Source organism: Glycine soja, chromosome 15 (genome assembly GCF_004193775.1).
Source record: "Glycine soja cultivar W05 chromosome 15, ASM419377v2, whole genome shotgun sequence".
Lineage (NCBI taxonomy): Eukaryota > Viridiplantae > Streptophyta > Magnoliopsida > Fabales > Fabaceae > Glycine > Glycine soja.
This window is the reverse complement of record NC_041016.1, coordinates 1,365,704-1,383,607: the sequence shown is the minus strand read 5'-3', so window position 1 is coordinate 1,383,607 and position 17,904 is coordinate 1,365,704. Positions and strand designations below refer to the sequence as shown.

General features: G+C 30.0%; 2 protein-coding genes across 2 annotated transcripts; one reads left to right on the top strand and one right to left on the bottom strand.

The window, feature by feature from the left end:
• The first annotated feature begins 3,647 nt into the window (after positions 1–3,647).
• Positions 3,648–7,164, top strand: LOC114385678. Its single transcript, XM_028345697.1, has 4 exons — positions 3,648–4,170; positions 5,305–5,749; positions 5,856–5,971; positions 6,576–7,164. Exons 1-4 carry the CDS (start codon positions 3,750–3,752, stop codon positions 6,989–6,991), a joined length of 1,398 nt encoding a protein of 465 aa, XP_028201498.1. The 5' UTR covers positions 3,648–3,749; the 3' UTR covers positions 6,992–7,164.
• A 1,365-nt stretch (positions 7,165–8,529) lies between these two features.
• LOC114388331 (auxin-responsive protein IAA27-like) lies at positions 8,530–11,424 on the bottom strand. The gene is made up of 5 exons (XM_028348751.1): positions 10,690–11,424; positions 9,852–10,081; positions 9,399–9,540; positions 9,228–9,289; positions 8,530–8,940 (listed from the first exon to the last, which is right to left on the bottom strand). The coding sequence occupies exons 1-5, from the start codon at positions 11,175–11,177 to the stop codon at positions 8,903–8,905; spliced, it is 960 nt and encodes a 319-aa protein (XP_028204552.1). The 5' UTR covers positions 11,178–11,424; the 3' UTR covers positions 8,530–8,902.
• Between the last annotated feature and the right edge of the window lie 6,480 nt (positions 11,425–17,904).

Genomic DNA, 17,904 nt, shown 5'->3' with positions numbered 1-17,904 from the left:
ACCCATAGACGATTTCAGTGATCATGCTCATGCTATGACATTTACACATTTAAATGCTACTATTGTACTATCAAGAGAATTAACGATTAAAAGTATCTATCTAACCGTAGATGATTTAGATTCAACCTTAACTGTATTCTAATCTCAAATCGTTGATAAAGAACATTATGAGATCGTGAAAAAAATTAAACAAATCTTACAGCATTACAAAAAAACTTTAAGACATCCCAATAAGATACAAAAGTGAATGATTAACTCATTTAACACTATAAAGAATAATATGAAATCTTTTCATAACATAAATTTTTATTTGTCAATGATAACCTACTATCGAAACAATTGGCTGATTTCATAAAAGTTCATGTGTATATCTAAAACTAGCATAGAGAATAATATACACACCTTTATATATATATAAAAAAAACTACAACTTTATAAAAGAATAAAATGTTTTAAAAATTAATGAGAACCACTTACTCAAAAACAAATAATGAGAATTATACTTTATCTAAGATTTATACTTTCAATACCATTATGTTGCTCAAAACGGGAAAGTATAAAATTGTGCTAGTTGTTAAACTTGTAGTTCTATTTATTATCCCCTGACTAAACGATGCATCTTGGGACATTTACTAGGAAGGTGTAATTTTTTTTCATTTGGGATCAATTTCAAATTATTATTGAAAAGGAAAAAGTTGTAACAAGTTTATGACTTCTGTCTGGTATAAGTTATTATTTTTTTTACTTCTTTAAATTGAAGTTGTAAACTTTTTTACGACCTTAGTTTAATTTTTTTATTTATAAATTCAAAGTTATATGTTCTTTTTTAATCTTACGACTTTGAAGTTATAAGTTTCTTTTTTTACCTTTAAAATTTTTTATTTTAGAATTATTTATTTTATTTTATTTTGTTTTGTTTTGAATTTTTTTTGAAAATTATAAATAATTTTATTTATTTAATTATTAAATAAATATAATATAGTTTCTATTTTTTATGTTTCTCTTTAATTTGTATTATTCATTTTATATTAATATATTATGTTATTTTTAATTTAATAACTACTTTTATTAATAAATTATTAGATATTGTTAATAGTAAATTCCTTTATACAAAATAAATAATATTATTTTATAAAGTATAAGCTAATATTAGTAAAAAAATATTTTTATATTTGTTTTAAAATTTAAGTATTTAAAATAAAACAGCTATTCAAAAAAATATATTAAATAACATTGTTTTTTATTTCATTTACAAAACAAATGAAATTCAATAACATCATTAAAAAATTATCTAAATTTTAAATATACAAAATATATCAAATAAAATAATATTCAAATAATTAAATAAATAAAATTATTTACAATTTTTTTTTAAAAAATTGACAGCAAAACAAAAGAAAAAAATAAATGAAAAATTCTATAAAAAAACTTACAACTTCAAAATACTAAGATTAAATAAAACATGTACAACTTTAAAGTCATTAATAAAAAAAAACTAAAGTCATAAAAAATATTATAAATTCAGTTTAAAAAAGTAAAAAAAAAAAATAATAAATTATAACATATGTTACAATTCTTATTAATTTGTTACGGTTACTCAAAAGTCCTACCATTTATTATGTGATTTTATTTGATTTTCAGTAATAATTTGAATTGACCCTCAAAAATGAAAACATAAAAAAAAAAAATAGTTTTGATAAAAGTCCCACGCACCTTTCCATAACTCTGCTACACTAAAAGGACAATTATAGTTTAAACTTTGATGCAAGAGGTAGAAGAGAGAAAATGCATAAAATAGGCCAAATAATTTAGAAATGCATTCAATAAAAGAAACGCATGTCTCCTTTCCTACACAATAGAGCAGAATGAAAGTACATTAAGAAAACAGAGCTAGAGAAGCTCTAGATGGAAGCATCTATTGGCCATGCGTTGTATTCTGTGATTGCACTTCTAAGGCACCGTTTGGATTATGACCTCTCCACCTCTTTAGTAACCAGCAAAGGCCGTAACACAGCAAACGCAAAACGCAAATAATTGATATGGAGACCAAAACTGACAGAAGATAGGCTACGATGGAATTGGAACGCTTGCATCCAAAGAGTGCTCCTAGACACACCATGGCATTGGCAGAGTAAGCATGATTGGAGTTTTGGAAGATATAGATGGTACTTATATTGATGGGATGGGACTAGGATCACAATAACACAATAAGCTTGTGTTTGGGTTCCTTCCTTTTGCTCACCATTGTTTTCGTCCCTTCTTTATCAAATAAGGAATAACTCACACTACTCGCTTTACGGTATTCCTATTCGTACAACTAACTTCTTGGAGATAAAGACAATTCTAATATGTATTTTCTTTCTTATGTAATCGGATGTCTTTCTTATAACTCAAATCAATGTTATTATGTAATCATAGTTTTTTTTTAATGAATTTCTTAATCATAGTTATAAATATATTTATACTCCATCTGTTTACCTTTATATGAAGATTAAAATTTTCAGACATATATTAAAAAAATGTAATATTTTAATTTCATTAATACGTAACTTTTTAGTATACCTTTTTTTTATCTCTCTAATTATTTAGGTTTCTTCTCCTTAACAACTACTACTCTCACTAAAGGTGCTTCATGAAAAAAAAAATTACTAAATTTTTTTGAAACAACAACTAATTTGAATTAAATATTTTTATAAAAATATTATATAAAGGGAAACTAAGGAAATATTATGGTGACATAAAACTCTTTTCACAATTAGAGGTAAGAATATGCTCAGGTTAAAAGTCTCATAATTTTTTTAAAAAAAATAGATCAAATCTATGTTTTTATAAAAGTCTATTTTATTAAAAAGATCAAATTTTATGTCATTTAAAAAATCTTGAAAAATAATAAATTGGTCTATTTAAGTAAATATAAATTATAATCATTTTATTATTATTATTATATTAAATTGCTATAATAATATATCAAAATTATATATTTGTTCATCTTTTAAAAAATATTGTGAATGTTGACCTAAATAAAGAATAAAACATATAAATTTATTGGCCGATAAATTCATGTTTTGATTATAAAACTTATTACAAAATAGATTTTTTAACTAAGTTATATTGAATGGGATAAACTTATATCATATTAATTAAGGTGTTAAACTTGACTTTTATAGAATTTAGTTCACCTATTTTCATCTTTATTTCATGCTTTGAATAATCATAATTTTGATTTTTATAAATTATAGTTTTATTTATATAAAATTTTTCTAAAAAATTTATAAGTCAATAATGTCCAATATAAAGAGAAGCTAAATTTATATAAAACTTTAATATAAAATAGGTCTTTAAAAAGACTATCATCAAACTAGATATTCAAATAGGTGAACAAAATTATCAATTAAAAATTCACCTATTCCCAATTGCCTTCCCTATCCACAACTCATGAATTAAGAATTTTCAAAGTAGCAACATCTATTGAACTAACTCTCTCACTTCATGGAAATCTTTCATAAAAAAATTTAGTAAAAAAAAAATCTTTCACAAATATTACTAATTAATCCTAAAGATCCATGCTGAACAATTTATATAACATTTTTTAAAAATAAATTTTATCATGTCACTATTTTTTTATATTTGATTTTTTAAATAATATGATAGTAATAAATGATTGTATTAAAAGACTTCCGTTTACATAGAGACAGTGTGTGGCAGTTGGTTAAATTAAGAAAAGAAAGGATGAATAAATAAGAATAAGAATGTCATCTCCTGGAGCATCCTCACAGACGCAGAGCAGCAGCACCACCACCCCTACTCACCGTCATCCCAATCTCTCCGCGCCCTCCATGTTGGAGCGGACTCTCTCCTCCCGCCGCGTCAACTCCTGCGCCGACGGCGACGCCGACGGAGACGCCGACGAATCCAAGACAAAGAAGAACCAACACATTCTCTTCCGCATCACCACCAGAGCCTCCAATTACCTCTCCCGAATCGCCGGTTCCGGTTCCTTCTACCTCCCTTGCGTCATCATCCTCCTTTTCATCTTCTTGGCCTTCTCCTTCCTCTTCACATCTCGCGGCTTCGTCTGCATCTCCTCTTCCTACAGCCCCGTCTCTGGCGCCGGCTTCTTCGGCTTCGATGGCCTCGACTCCGATTTCGGATCCCTCGGCGTGCCCTGCTGTAAGTCTCAAGCGCTGATCTCATCTCTTCCTGAGCCATTTTCGGTTTCGTATCGGATTTTTTGGATCCACGGGAAAAACTAAATTAAATGCTACTACATTCAATTTACTGTATTTCCGGATCCTTGAATTGCTTGTGTTGTTCCCTAATTGGTTGTTCCTGAACGGTTATTTGAATGCTGATGAAAATCCCTGTGTATGTTAAACTAGCCAGCTGTTCAAAGGTAGCAATGTGGCTGTATGTCTTTATCAATTCTGCTAACCATCTTATTTCCCTTATGGTAACGATTAAGAAATCAATACATGGAATGTTTTTGTTACAAATAAAAGCTATAATCTCCCAAAAAAACTTTCAATTTTTTGTTTCTTATTATTATTGAGTGAGTGAGTGGCATTATGTCTTTTTAGAATTTAACATTTGAGCCTAACTCAACCCAAAAGCTACTACTTGTGTACACTATTTTAACTATATCACTAGTTAAAGTGGATTTCCAACACCCCCTCGCGATGAAGACTGGATATTGGTAGGTGATCCAATTATGGCCCTGTAAGAGTGACCCCATAGGTCCAACATCAACCACTAGAATAAGTTTTAATACTATCTTAGAATTTAGGTCTTAGCTTAACTCAATCCCAAAAGCTTACTTATGATATGACAGTTACCCCCACTTATATACACCATTATGTTATGCCCATATCATTAGACAATATGGTATCTCCAACCTATTTTCCTACAAATCTTTCTATAAATTTTCTTAATACTTTATGAATAAAATTATTAAATGAAAGAGTAAATGCATTTAATGTCTTGGAATTGGAAATAAATATAAAAAAATAAAATTCAATACTTATCATACAAAGCAAGGAGGAAGATTAGTAGGATGGTGATGTTGGGGGGGGGGGGGGGGGGGTAGAATTATTCTATTCTAGTTAGGTAACAAAAATGTGTGAAGTGTTTGTGGCCAAACTAACATTTTGTGAACGAGCTTGTCATTTTAAGCATTATGGAATTGGGAGTAAAATGATGATTTTTAATTTTAACACTCTTGTTTCACATCCTTACTTTTAATTTTGAAATCATTAAGTCGTGTTGTTGAATTGTTGTGGGATACTTATAATCTTATCCTTGGTAAAGGCAGATCGAAACATGGTAAAACTGTGGAATGGACATCAAAAGATTTACTCAAGGGGTTAGAAGAGTTTGTTCCTATATATGAAACCCGGCCAATTAAGAACAACATGTATGGGATGGGTTTTGACCACAGCTTTGGGCTTTGGTTTATTGCCTGCTGGCTGAAGCCAGATCTGATGATCGAGAGTGGTGCTTTCAAAGGACATTCAACTTGGGTTTTGCGGCAGGCTATGCCAGACACACCAATAATTTCTCTTTCACCTAGGCATCCAGAAAAGTACCTGAAAAAGGGACCTGCTTATGTTGATGGTAACTGCACGTATTATGCTGGGAAGGACTTTGTGGATTTTGGGAGCATTGACTGGCCCAACGTGATGAAGAAACACGGGATTTCGGACCTTAATCGGGTTCTTATATTTTTTGATGACCACCAGAATGAATTGAAAAGGTGACTTACTAGATCTTTGAGATGCAAGATTCAATAGTTGAGTGCTTCTGATGAAACAGTTATTCATTATTACTATTTATTATTTTATATATGTCAAAATGAGCAGAATTGAACAAGCTTTGAAAGCTGGGTTCCGACATCTTGTCTTTGAGGATAACTATGACACTGGAACTGGTGATCATTATTCATTAAGGCAGATATGTGATCAATCTTATATTAGAGGTATGTAAATTCACTTTCTAGAATTATTTATATGTTACTGAATTTTCTTTCCGTTTCAATTAGCATTGCATGTAACTCTCATGTTATAGACATTCATTAGTGTTGCATTTCCTCTTGACATAGTTACGGGGGCTTGATATGTTTCAACTATCAATTCTTGATGTGTTTTGGCTTGACTAGTTAAATATCTTACTTGAAGGACTGAGGTGTTGCATTAAACAACTTGAGGGCTTAGAAACTCTAGACAATTCGGCAAAGCAGCAGAAAATGTGGAATTTTGTCTGAGTTATACTCTAACCAATGCCAAAAGTGATTCATTCAATACTACAAAAACTTCTCAATTTATGGTTTTGGTTACAAAAAGTACTGTGATAACATTTTGACAAGCGTTGTTGCCATAGTAAGTGTAGCATCCAGTTGGAAAATATTTGGTTGGTTTCAGACAACTTTTGATAATCCTTACAGCAGTGTGGAATTAGTTTTCTCTATTTAAATTTTTTAATATATTATTCTATTAGGCTATTAGCATTAGGGGTATCTGGTAAGCAATAACTTGTTCCTGATAAGGAAATTCACTTCTATTTCATTCTCTTGTTGATCTAAGGTGGGGGGCACAATTGCTTTAAAGACAGTGATGAAGCTAGGATCAGGTCAAGGAGGAAGAAATTCTGGGAGAAAGCAGTCGATATTGAAGAACTCTGTGGTCCAGATGAAGCATGGTGGGGAGTTAGAGGCTTTATGCGGGATAACTTTAATCATAGTAATAAGCCAATATCTTATGCTCAACATTTCCAGAATAGCCGATATATTGAATCTATTCTTGATGTTTACTGGGAGCTCCCTCCAGTTGCTGGTCCTTCCCTCACCCATCAAACCAGATATGATCCTGCTCGTGCACCCAGTCCTATTGTTGAAGATGGGCGGTATGGCTTGTTCCGAAGGCTAGGTTTGGCCAACCTTGACAATTCTGTATTTAATGGATACACTCAGATGGTTTATTTACAGATATCTGAACAATAAGTTAGAGTTTCTTAGACAAGGGTATGTAGTAGAAAGAAGTTTTGTACCTGTATTATGTATGCATTGTTTCTTCTGCCTGATTTGCCTTAAGATGTAGTTTTTTTATTCTTCTTGGCCGTTTCCTTTTGAAATTCAAGCTAAGTTATCTTTAGTCAATGCTGAATTCTTTCTAATATGGTTTGCTCCTTGTTCACATAACTATGCCAATGTGTCAGTAATCTTTCTTATTATCGTCTCAAAAGTTTGGCATTATAAATCTGCACCATCCTCCGCAACAGTTCAAAATCACAGTAGCACACACAATGAACCTCACATCTTATTATGTTGTCAACGCATATAACAATAATGCACTGCTGGAGTCTTTATCTAGTTTGGAAGTGGCTACTGCAAATTTTGGCGCATTTTTTGCTAGTAAACTAGACTTTCGTGTCGTCTTCAGCCTTCATTTATACTTGCAGTTGTAGGGTCCGGGTGCAACATTCCTGCAGCACCACACTGACCATTAACACTAATTCTATGAACACTGCATTCATTTTCATGTCTGCCACTTTCGCCTTCGAAATCCTTGTTTCATTTGCCTACTTTGGTTCAAATTAAATGCAGCCATTGCCAAATTTTGTATATACATGTGTGCAGTGTGCGTGTGTTTTTGTTGAATTTGTTACAACTTAGATTGGAGTATTGAATAATTTTAAGTGTTGAATTAGTGTCATTTCACTTGACCTTTTTCCTAACTGGCATTGATACTATTGGTGAGGTGAGATGATCATGAAGCCTGGGTGCCAGTCTGGAACTGTTATCTTATCTTGAATGATGGGCCATTTGATTATAGTTTATTTTAGAACATCAGCTGCGAGTTTGATTTCTTTGTAATAAAATCGTGTACTATTTAAGTGTGATAAATTATTTATTAATCCATATAAGTAAATAATTATACAAGTAAATCATGCATCCTGTCACTAAATTCGATTATATAATATCCCGTGAATATAGTAAATTTCGAAAAAGTTAGATTTAGTATGATAAAATCGTTACGAAAAAGATTTAGTATGATAAAATGAATATTTATTTATTTATGTGAATTAATAAATGAACCAACAAATCGATTATTGCAGTTTTACTGTGCAGAAGTCAAACTCTTGTGCGCTTTTCATTCAAAAGTTTTAAAAAGTGAGGAAATTTGGGAGAACTAAAGCAGAATAATTATTTTACCAAGTTGTAAAAAAAACTTTTTATTTTAGAATGAACAAATCCAAATACACAACTTAAAATTACATTTTATTAAAAAATATATATTAAACTCTCGGCCTTGATGCTAATCTTCCCGTTCCTTAGAATTGAATTTCAGTTCACTTTTCCAATTAAAATATCATATACATGCTAAATTAAGCATTTCAGGATTCCGGCATTCTGTTCTTTTAAACAGATATCTTCCTTGAATTGAGAGCAACCTTAGAATATATAAAAATAATGACAGAATTTAAATATATCACACACAGCACAACCAGCAAATTTCCTCTTTATCATGGGGACTAACATTATAGGACCAAGAGATATGGTTATTACCATTTAATAACAAAATACAAAGGTTCAGTATGTATATTGAAAACAAATACATGGAGAAAATTCAGAATAGTTATAGAGGGGAAAAGCACAACAAGCAATTCTTTTATACAGCAACTAGAATCCAAAGATACACAAAATAGAGAAACAAACAAAATATGTGTATATATTGTCTGGATGTCTCCAGTTGAATTCTACTAATAAAACTTGTCAGACTATTAATGCACAAAAACTGAGACACTGAATGACATGTTTTTGATTTTGAACAGAATCATAAACTCAAACGCCCTTGTAAATCTTTATATGCTTCAGTAATAACCAGCTTCGGTCAAACAGGTTTTTTCTGCATTAGTTTTGGCTCCTAGATTTTTCCATGGCCCTTGGAGCTGCAACCAAGACAATTCAGAACACATGTTTAATAAATCTTGCATTCCAAATCAAAGATTATGATGAAAGATGATATTTTACAATGGAGTGATTCTAATATGAGATTAGAATAAAAAAGTCAAGATAACATTAAAATAACTCTTAACAAAAATTAAAAACATTTTCAATCGGTTGCCTAATAAGCAAGAATTCATGCAAGAATAGCTTTACAATTTCCTTAAAAGAGCCTTTAATCCAGAAAGTACTTCACATGTAAATGCATGCTAAAAGTAAGAATAAGACATACCTAGCCCAATTGCCTCAGAGCCTTTCATGATCCTTAGTCTCCGACATGAATCAGTGAACATCCTGCATTGACAAAGGATTTAACAAGTTCAACCAGAGCTATCATAATTGAAAAATAACATTATCTTAAAATATATAAATTATAATCATGACAAGAGGAAAAATAGCTTACTCCCAAGGAACATCACCCACAAGCATCCAATCTCCATCTTTGTCTTCATATGTAAGAACATATTCAGATCCATGGAGAAGATCCCTCAAAGAGCTCTCACTTAGTCCATCTTTCCCAGGAAGTCCAGGAGAATTGCATTGACCTAATTTTAATGAATAGGAAAATGTCACGTTGCAAAGTGGTTATGTAGAATTTCAAAAGGGAAATAGTGGCTAAAAAAGAAGCTTAGGCTCTTTCTTGCCAAGTGAAACTACACAGATGTCAAATTCCAATTTTTTAGATTTAGCAAATACAAGTTTCAATGTTAATCAATTGGTAAAAAATACTATTAGCCTTTGAAAGTCAAGCTAAAGAAACTAATGAAAAAAACCATAAGCCTTTGAAAGGGCGTGTAGAAGAAACTTGTGAAAAAAGCAAATACATATGGATTTTGAAGAAAGGCAGAGGTAGTACCAATGGTAAAGCAGCTGAACATCTTCTCAAGGGCTGAGGAAAGTTCCATATAGTTGTTATATGTTTTGAGATCAACCTTTCTAAGATAAGGGGCACCATCCATACTGACTTTTACATAGAGACAACCAAATCCTGATTTTCCCTCATCGTCATCATTGTTCTTTGTCAAATTAGAGGCCATAGTGTTCTTTCGGAAAGATCGAATTGGTGGCCATCCCACAACTTGTGCCCTGTTGCGAAAAAAATTATTTTCATTAGTCCCAAAATGAATTCTATAAAAGAGTAATATCAGAAGTCGAAAACTTTCCCATAAAGGAAAAAAATCCATTAACCACTTCACTTTTTAGGATTAGAAACAATATCTAACTGAAAAACCAGGATTAAAAATATGACTATCAATTTTTAATCACACAATTTGTTTACACCAGCTTTAACAATGTCTTGAATAGATTATCAACCTACCTACCTCGCACAACCTTCTTTTTAATAAGGCACCGCATCTGGCAGAGACAAAGTTAACTAATTTTTTTCATAGGTATGAGAAATACAATAGATATATATCAAATTCCGAAAGGTTAATTTCCCATTCATGCTCACAATTTCAAATCCTCCATGAGAAAATAGAAAGAAAAAGAAGCCATTGAACAGCCAATCAGATGCTAGTTTCATGAATTGCTACATCTTCAACAAAAAAACAAGACATCTAACTCAAACTCTTTCCACCTTCTATTCCTTTATTCAGCCTGATTATAGCATAGCAATAAGCAAAACAAAACATGTGGATTAGTAAACACAACAGAAAAAACAAAAAAGTTAAGAAGGATGCAAACAAACATACTTAGCAGCAGGAGCACTTGCATGGCCATTTGTTGCAGCAACCTGATCATTCTTTTCCTGAACCGGTTTAGTAGATTGAGGAAGAACTGCACCAACCTCTTTGATGGTGGTGTTAGCCTGTTGTTGGGTGTTAGTTTGAGTGTCTAAACCAATAATAGGTTTCCCAACATTGGCCCCTCTTGGAGAGAACAAAGCAGCTCCTTGAGATCCCTCAGTGACATCAGAGAAGCCCCTCTTGGCCCCAGCCTTCAAAGGGCTTACAACTGAGCAAACATTGTTATTGTTCTGCAACTCTTTGCCAAAAAGACAGAGTGCAGAACCTGATTTTCTCTCTGGAGACTCGCAACCAGGGAGGCCAAGCCTCAGCTCTGTCTCCTTCAAGTTCAGTGATGAGGTTTTACCATCCTCAGAAGACAGTTTGTCAGAGCTTCCGTCCATTGACGGATTCTCTGCCAACCCTATGTAATCATGTTCCAATGCTCTAGACATCAAAGCCACAAGATGATAGGATCCAGAATATGCAACACAGCTTCAAACAAGTGGAGCATACAATATATTATATAGTATATATGGTATGATAAATATAAATTTACAAATCTTTGTGAACAGAAAGAACAGAGAGAGTATGCAAGCAAGTCAGAGAGCAGAGCTTCAATAGCAGTTATGGTGTGATATTGACAGCAAGTCCAGGAGTTGGTTTTGTTGATGCAGAAAAGAACCTTCTCTGCCCTTTCTCTAGTAAACCTTTTCCTTTGTAATGCCAGAATAAGAAGGAAAATAAAACATTTTTTTTATTTTTTTTAATGCTACTTTCTTAAACTAAAATTCGAATTTCACTTATTAACCTAACTAATATAAATCAGCAGCAAAAGTGATACTATAAGTTTTGTATTAAGGTGAAATTTCAATTATTAATGTTGAACAACATTATAAAAAACTCATAATATTGAATTTCAGTTGTCATTCTTTTAATCATCAAATACACATATCAGTTGCCACAATATTATTTTTTATTTTAGGTTTACTGGTAATTTTGAGTGTGAGTCTTAGACATATAATTCTATTAAATTTTTAAGAGAAAGTTTTGTTGAATCTTATTCAACTTAATACAATTAACTTCTGTTAATTAAATATTTTAAGAGAAAGTTTTGTTGTTTAATATAATAATAATCTTATTCTTCTATTTATAGTAATTTTATTCGATTTGAATAAAATTATGTCATGTGAGAAATACATGTTATCTTTATTAAAAAAAGTTTCCATTTTAACAAAACATATTCTTTAAAAAAATCACTGTGTTTATAAATAAATGATAAAGTATTAAAAATAAAAATATTTTTATGTAAAATTAAAAAAAATTAAAGTAATTTGATCAAATATATCTAACAATTTCACATCATATAACCATGGAATTTTTGTAATTGGTATAATAATATATTGATAAAAGATATGATGACAATCTCTAGTGTATAAAGATATTCTTTGTACTAACGATTGTGCATTGAAGATTAATATATTATGGATGCTGTTAATGTTTTTAGTGTAATGACTAAAAGAGAAAAATATTTAATGTAAAAAATATCATAAATAATATAATTTTTTATTTATTAATAAAAATATTTTTACTTTAAAAAGTGTTTTTAATACATTATGAGCAACAGGTGGGCGAGTATTCCCCGGCAAGCTTTTATGATGAGTAGAATAGAAAGGTTACAAGTTGCAAAGTATGGAATTGTTATTACATGGTGAGGCGTGTGCGAGGTTAAAGTGAAACAGAGAATAATAACGGTGGCGGTGCGTATCCAACCGTAATAATTGTCTGAAGATGGGATCGGACGGTGCAGGACAGTCTATAGGGTGGTTAGGGGGCAAAACGGTGTTCAGTTGTAGGCGTCGAGTTTGACACTCATCATTTCATAAATTAATTAAAATGTCTTGTCTGTCTTCCTCTCAAGTCTCATGTCTACCTCACTTCATTCCCTCTTCTAATTCTAACAGACCCCCGATTAATCAGGACAATTTATAAAAATTAAAATGAGTGAATTCAAAAATAATAAATTGTAAGATTTTATTTACAATTTTTTTTATTAAAAAAACTTTTATTTGTGAATTTTAGAAAATGAAGGGTGCAACCGACACTGCAACGTAAGTCTGTTAATAGGTAAATATTTATTGTTTTCTTTGAAGGTCTGTTAATAGGTAAATATTTATTGTTTTCTTTGAATTTGTTAGTTGGTGACAAGTTAGATTATTAAAAGATGAAAAATTAAAATTTTGTTTTTAAATTTATAAAAAAATATGATAAATTAATTTTATTTATTAATTTAAACGATCATGTCTATTAGATACTTTCAGTAATGATTTAATATTTGATGAGTATCACCTGTTATATCACATTATTGTCATAAAGCTTTTTTTATTTAGTCTTTAAACTTAATAATATATTGTCATTTTAATCCTTAAACTTAATCACTTAATAATATTTTGATTCTTGAATTTAATTAGATTCTATCGTTTTAATCTTTAAAGTACTTTTGAATTTTTATTAAGTGACACATTATATATAAATTGTTAGCATACTAATAATACATAATACTTGTTAATAGTGATAACAATTATTTATGGCAACAAAAATTGAATGAAAAATAATTATTGAGGATAAAAATTAAAAATATTATATTTTATATTTGAAATCATTATTAATTTATTTATTATATTTTATTAAGTTTAAAGTCTAACAAATAATATTATAACATTAACAAACAACAATATAAATAAATTGAAAACAAATAAATATATCAAAATTAAATTAGTTTTTCATAAGAATCAAATGTGTATTATGTAAATATATAAAACCTAACAAATAATTTATTTTTAAAAGTCAGTATGTTTATTTAATTAATGAGAAATTAAAAGGTAAACAGATACAAAATGAATCATTTTATTCAACTAAAATTTAAGACGAAATTAAATATATTTATTTTTTTCACCTTTTATTATATTTTCTTTTATTTTGTATACTCTAACATACTAATATAATGGATGAATTATATATGATACTCAATTTTTTTATTTTGTAGGTCGTATATATTATATGTTCCAACATGACGAATGACAATTATCTTTCTTACCGAGAATATAATGAGTGAATTATATTTTATGTTGAATTTTATAAGTTGTATATTTTTAACTCATATTAAGTTATCTCACTTAATCGTTGAACAATAATGTGAAGACTACAAAACATGTGTAAGAAAATGGTTGTAACATTTAATAGCATATAATATAATAAGTTAAGTGGAATAGAATATTTGGTTTGGAACTTTATAAAATCTTGTTAGTAATGTCTTAGATTTAACAATTAATTCTTACTATTGTGATGTAATCACTCACAAATTAGTTTTACATTTAAAGTATAATTTAAACTATAAAATTACATAAATAATAAAAGTGAAAAAATATGATAATATTTATGCTAATAATTTCATACAACATGAAACTTAATTGAAAATTTAAAAGTACCTTTAGAACCAAAATGATATTACATGTAAGTTCATAGATCAAAATGTCATTAAGTGATTAGATTTACGAACTAAAATGACAACAAATTGTTAAGTTTAGAGACCAAATGAAAAGGTCAGATCTTTGACACATGACAACCATGTAGATAGCATGTGACAATGTAGGTATAATTGTTTAAATTAAAAGAAAAAAATTAATAAAAAAATTAATTTATTCTGTTTTTTACAAATTTAGAGACAAAATTTTAACGTTTTATCCTCTAAAAAAGCGAATGTTTGGGGGGGGACCAATCATTGTAAGTTCATTTTAATTCTACCTCAGCCCTCTAGAGAATCTACACTATCCTTAGCCTCAGGCTTCTTTGTGCATTTACCCAACTTGTATTGTAACATTCCAAGTCACTCTTGAATCATTGGTCTTCCTCCGTTCGTTTGACCAAAATGGACCCAATTTCTCAAATCAAATTACTTAACTCTTATTCGTCTGTTCATAGTTGAAACAAATTAAAGAAGAGTATTAATGAGTTAAATTTAGTTGGTTGTGTAAGTTGTATAAATTATTATAATTTTTTATATCTATCTTTGATTTTTATGAATAAAAATAAATAAATATGAAAAAAAACCTTCAAGCAAATACAATGAGATGGGGTAATATTATAAAAATAACATTATTTCCATGTAAATAATAAGTAATTGAATAATAATAAGTAATACATTCTATTTAAATTTATTTACGATCAAAATAATCTATATAATGATACTTTGACCCTTTTCATCTCTCAGGTAAGTTTTTATATCTGTATATTTTAGAAAAAAATACAAAGAACTTATAAAAAAATAGTATAGCCATCATTAGAGAATTCGTTAGCTAAAAAAGCAAGAAGTATCTAATCTTGTCTAAAATTGAGGCTGATACTGACCTCTAGACCCGACACAAGTATTAATTTTAGAAACCTAACAAGTTGTTTGTGCAAACTGGGTTGGCAAAAATAGAAAGAGGCAGCCGTTATAAACATCTATTTTCCACCAATTATTAGTTTTCACGAGTGGAAGTCATTTCTTTATGTTTTTTTTCCTTAAATTAATTGAATTGAGGACTAGGTACATTGCATCGACATCGATTGTGCCCCCACTTATCAATATATGTAGTAGTATACTACTACTATAATGAATTGTTGGTAGTTCGTATAGTTGTACATGTCTTTCCTTCCTTTTGGTCATCAATGCCGTATTCCCGTTTGCCGTTGATGTTGAACTTTCAAACCTATCTCTTAACATAGATGCCTAACATGGTTTAAGTTTTAAGCAGTATTACAAACATGTTGCAGTATATATGCACTCCGAGAAAAAAGGATTGAACTGGTATGCATATTTTTTTTAAAAATATTGAGGCTAAAAATGTTAAGCACTAGCATTAATGAGAGAACATTGAGATGTAAGAAAATTAGGATTGCAGTCACTTTGATATCTCTACTCTTTTAATCACATATCAAAACTGTTAATTGTATATTAAAGAAAAAACACTTTTTTCAAAAAAAAAATTTGTTTAACAACACAGATGAGAATAGTTTACATCTTCAAGAATAGAAGAACCGATGCGGATACTCACACTTGTGGAGGATGTCGGTAGAGGACCTAGCCTTGTCATCCTGACAGGTGGCATTCAAAATCAACTTTGTAGCTTGTTCATAAATTAGTAGAAAATAATAAGAAAAGTTATATTAGAAACTTAAAATTGAATATAAAAGAATATATTAATTACTTTTTTTTTAATTTCTGCAACGCATTTCTATACTATCCTGTAGTACTTTTCATTCTTCTCTTTCTGCCTCTTATCTTGTTTTATATTTTGTTATAAAAAAAGTTATATATAATACAATTTCTCTAAAAAAAAAAAGAAGGAAAGTGGAGATGTTCTTGACGGCACCCTAGGGACAGAACGCTTGCAAAGGAGGGGCGGGGGAATGAGAAATTTCCTGCAAGTCTCCCATGCTTAAATAGATGAATCTGTATTTACATACACAAAGGAAGCTGAAAATAAAAACGAAATCTTTTTATAAATAGTTTGCGTTTTTCCTCCTAATTTTTTTTCCCCGAAAGGGATGATATGAACATCAGAATTCACCAAAGAACATATGAAAAAAGCGTTATTAGTCTTCTCATAATAATTTAGTTTGGCCCATGCTTGCTGGGTTCCAATAAAAGTAGTTTAGGAATCTTTAATGAGCATTTGTGTTTTGCTGGAATGATGGATTTGGGGGAAAGATTATGATGACAATAACAGCTTAATGACTTTAACATGCATGGACCACGGTGTCCCAGATGCTCCCCACGCGTTGTTTAAAGCTTCTTATTAGGACTGCGCTGGCGCGCTTTAATTCATTGGTACAACAACTACCTCAATGGATAATTAGTGTTGTTGCCTCTAAACCACTTCTTACTCATTCCATGAATCAAATTTTGCCACAAGATCAACCGCAAAATCACAATTTCAATACCTCTTATACCACTTCTTCATCACTATAACTTTTATATATCCTTAATTATCACATATCCATCTACTAGTATTACTACTAATCAAAAGATATAAATTAATCGGAAAAGAAAAAATCATCCTGAAAGTTATATTGTTTTTAGAATATATAATTCTTATATAGTTTTCTTATCTATGGTTACAACTAATTAATTTTGATTGACACTTACAAATTCCAATATTGATTGATACAACTATATTTTCTTTTTAAATAAATTATTTCTACAATAAAAAGCCATAAGATTAATCTTTAAAATGTAAAATGTAAAGATTATTGAAGTGGATTTTATCTCTTCTAGTAATTTTTTTTCCATATGTATGATCAAAGAATTAAATCCCTATTAATATCTTAAGAAATCCAACCATTCGTGTTGGTCGATCCAACTATACTAGTGAAAGTGAAAACTTGTACGGTAAAAATTGAAGTTTAAACAACAGCCAGGTGGGAGATATCAGTTGAGAGGATCCTTTACGGCTTATTAAAAAAAAAACCGTAAATGATCTCATCCATACAAAATGCTTTATTTATATACTGAACAAATAATAAATATGTTTGATAAAAATACACGGTGAGATGGAGAACTTCATGGTGTGCAGTTAGATTTTGAACTCTAGAGGACCCTCGTCACAATGGCGATGATTCTCATTAGCAAATATTAATCTAACGTGCAGTCATTTTTTTCGGGTTGAATTGTGTGTTAACGACTTTGTTGGTAAATATTTGTGTTTTAATTTAAAATTTATAAATATATATTAATTCTATTTTATAAAATAATATTTATTTTAGATTCTCTTAAGATTTTGTATTAATGAGTCAAACTAGTTTGTTATATTTGTTGTGACAACTGTATGTTGGTTTTCCAACGGTCATATTTCTAACGGTCATATTTTGTTGTTGCAAAATGCCTATATATATCTATTTCCTCTTTGCTAGAAATGACAGACATGAGAGCTCTGGTTTCTTTCTGCCAAAAATTTATCTCTTTCTTTTCCTATACAAAACTTAATTTTTGTGAGAGCAAGAGCATTGGTGTTCATAAGGTTCAGGGATCCTTTCGCTGCACACGATCGGAACCAACGGGTTGTCGTATCTTGGGAGAGGAGCGCAATCAAATTTTCTTACCCGTGCAGTGGGGGCGTTTTCTCTCTAAGGATAGCGTTT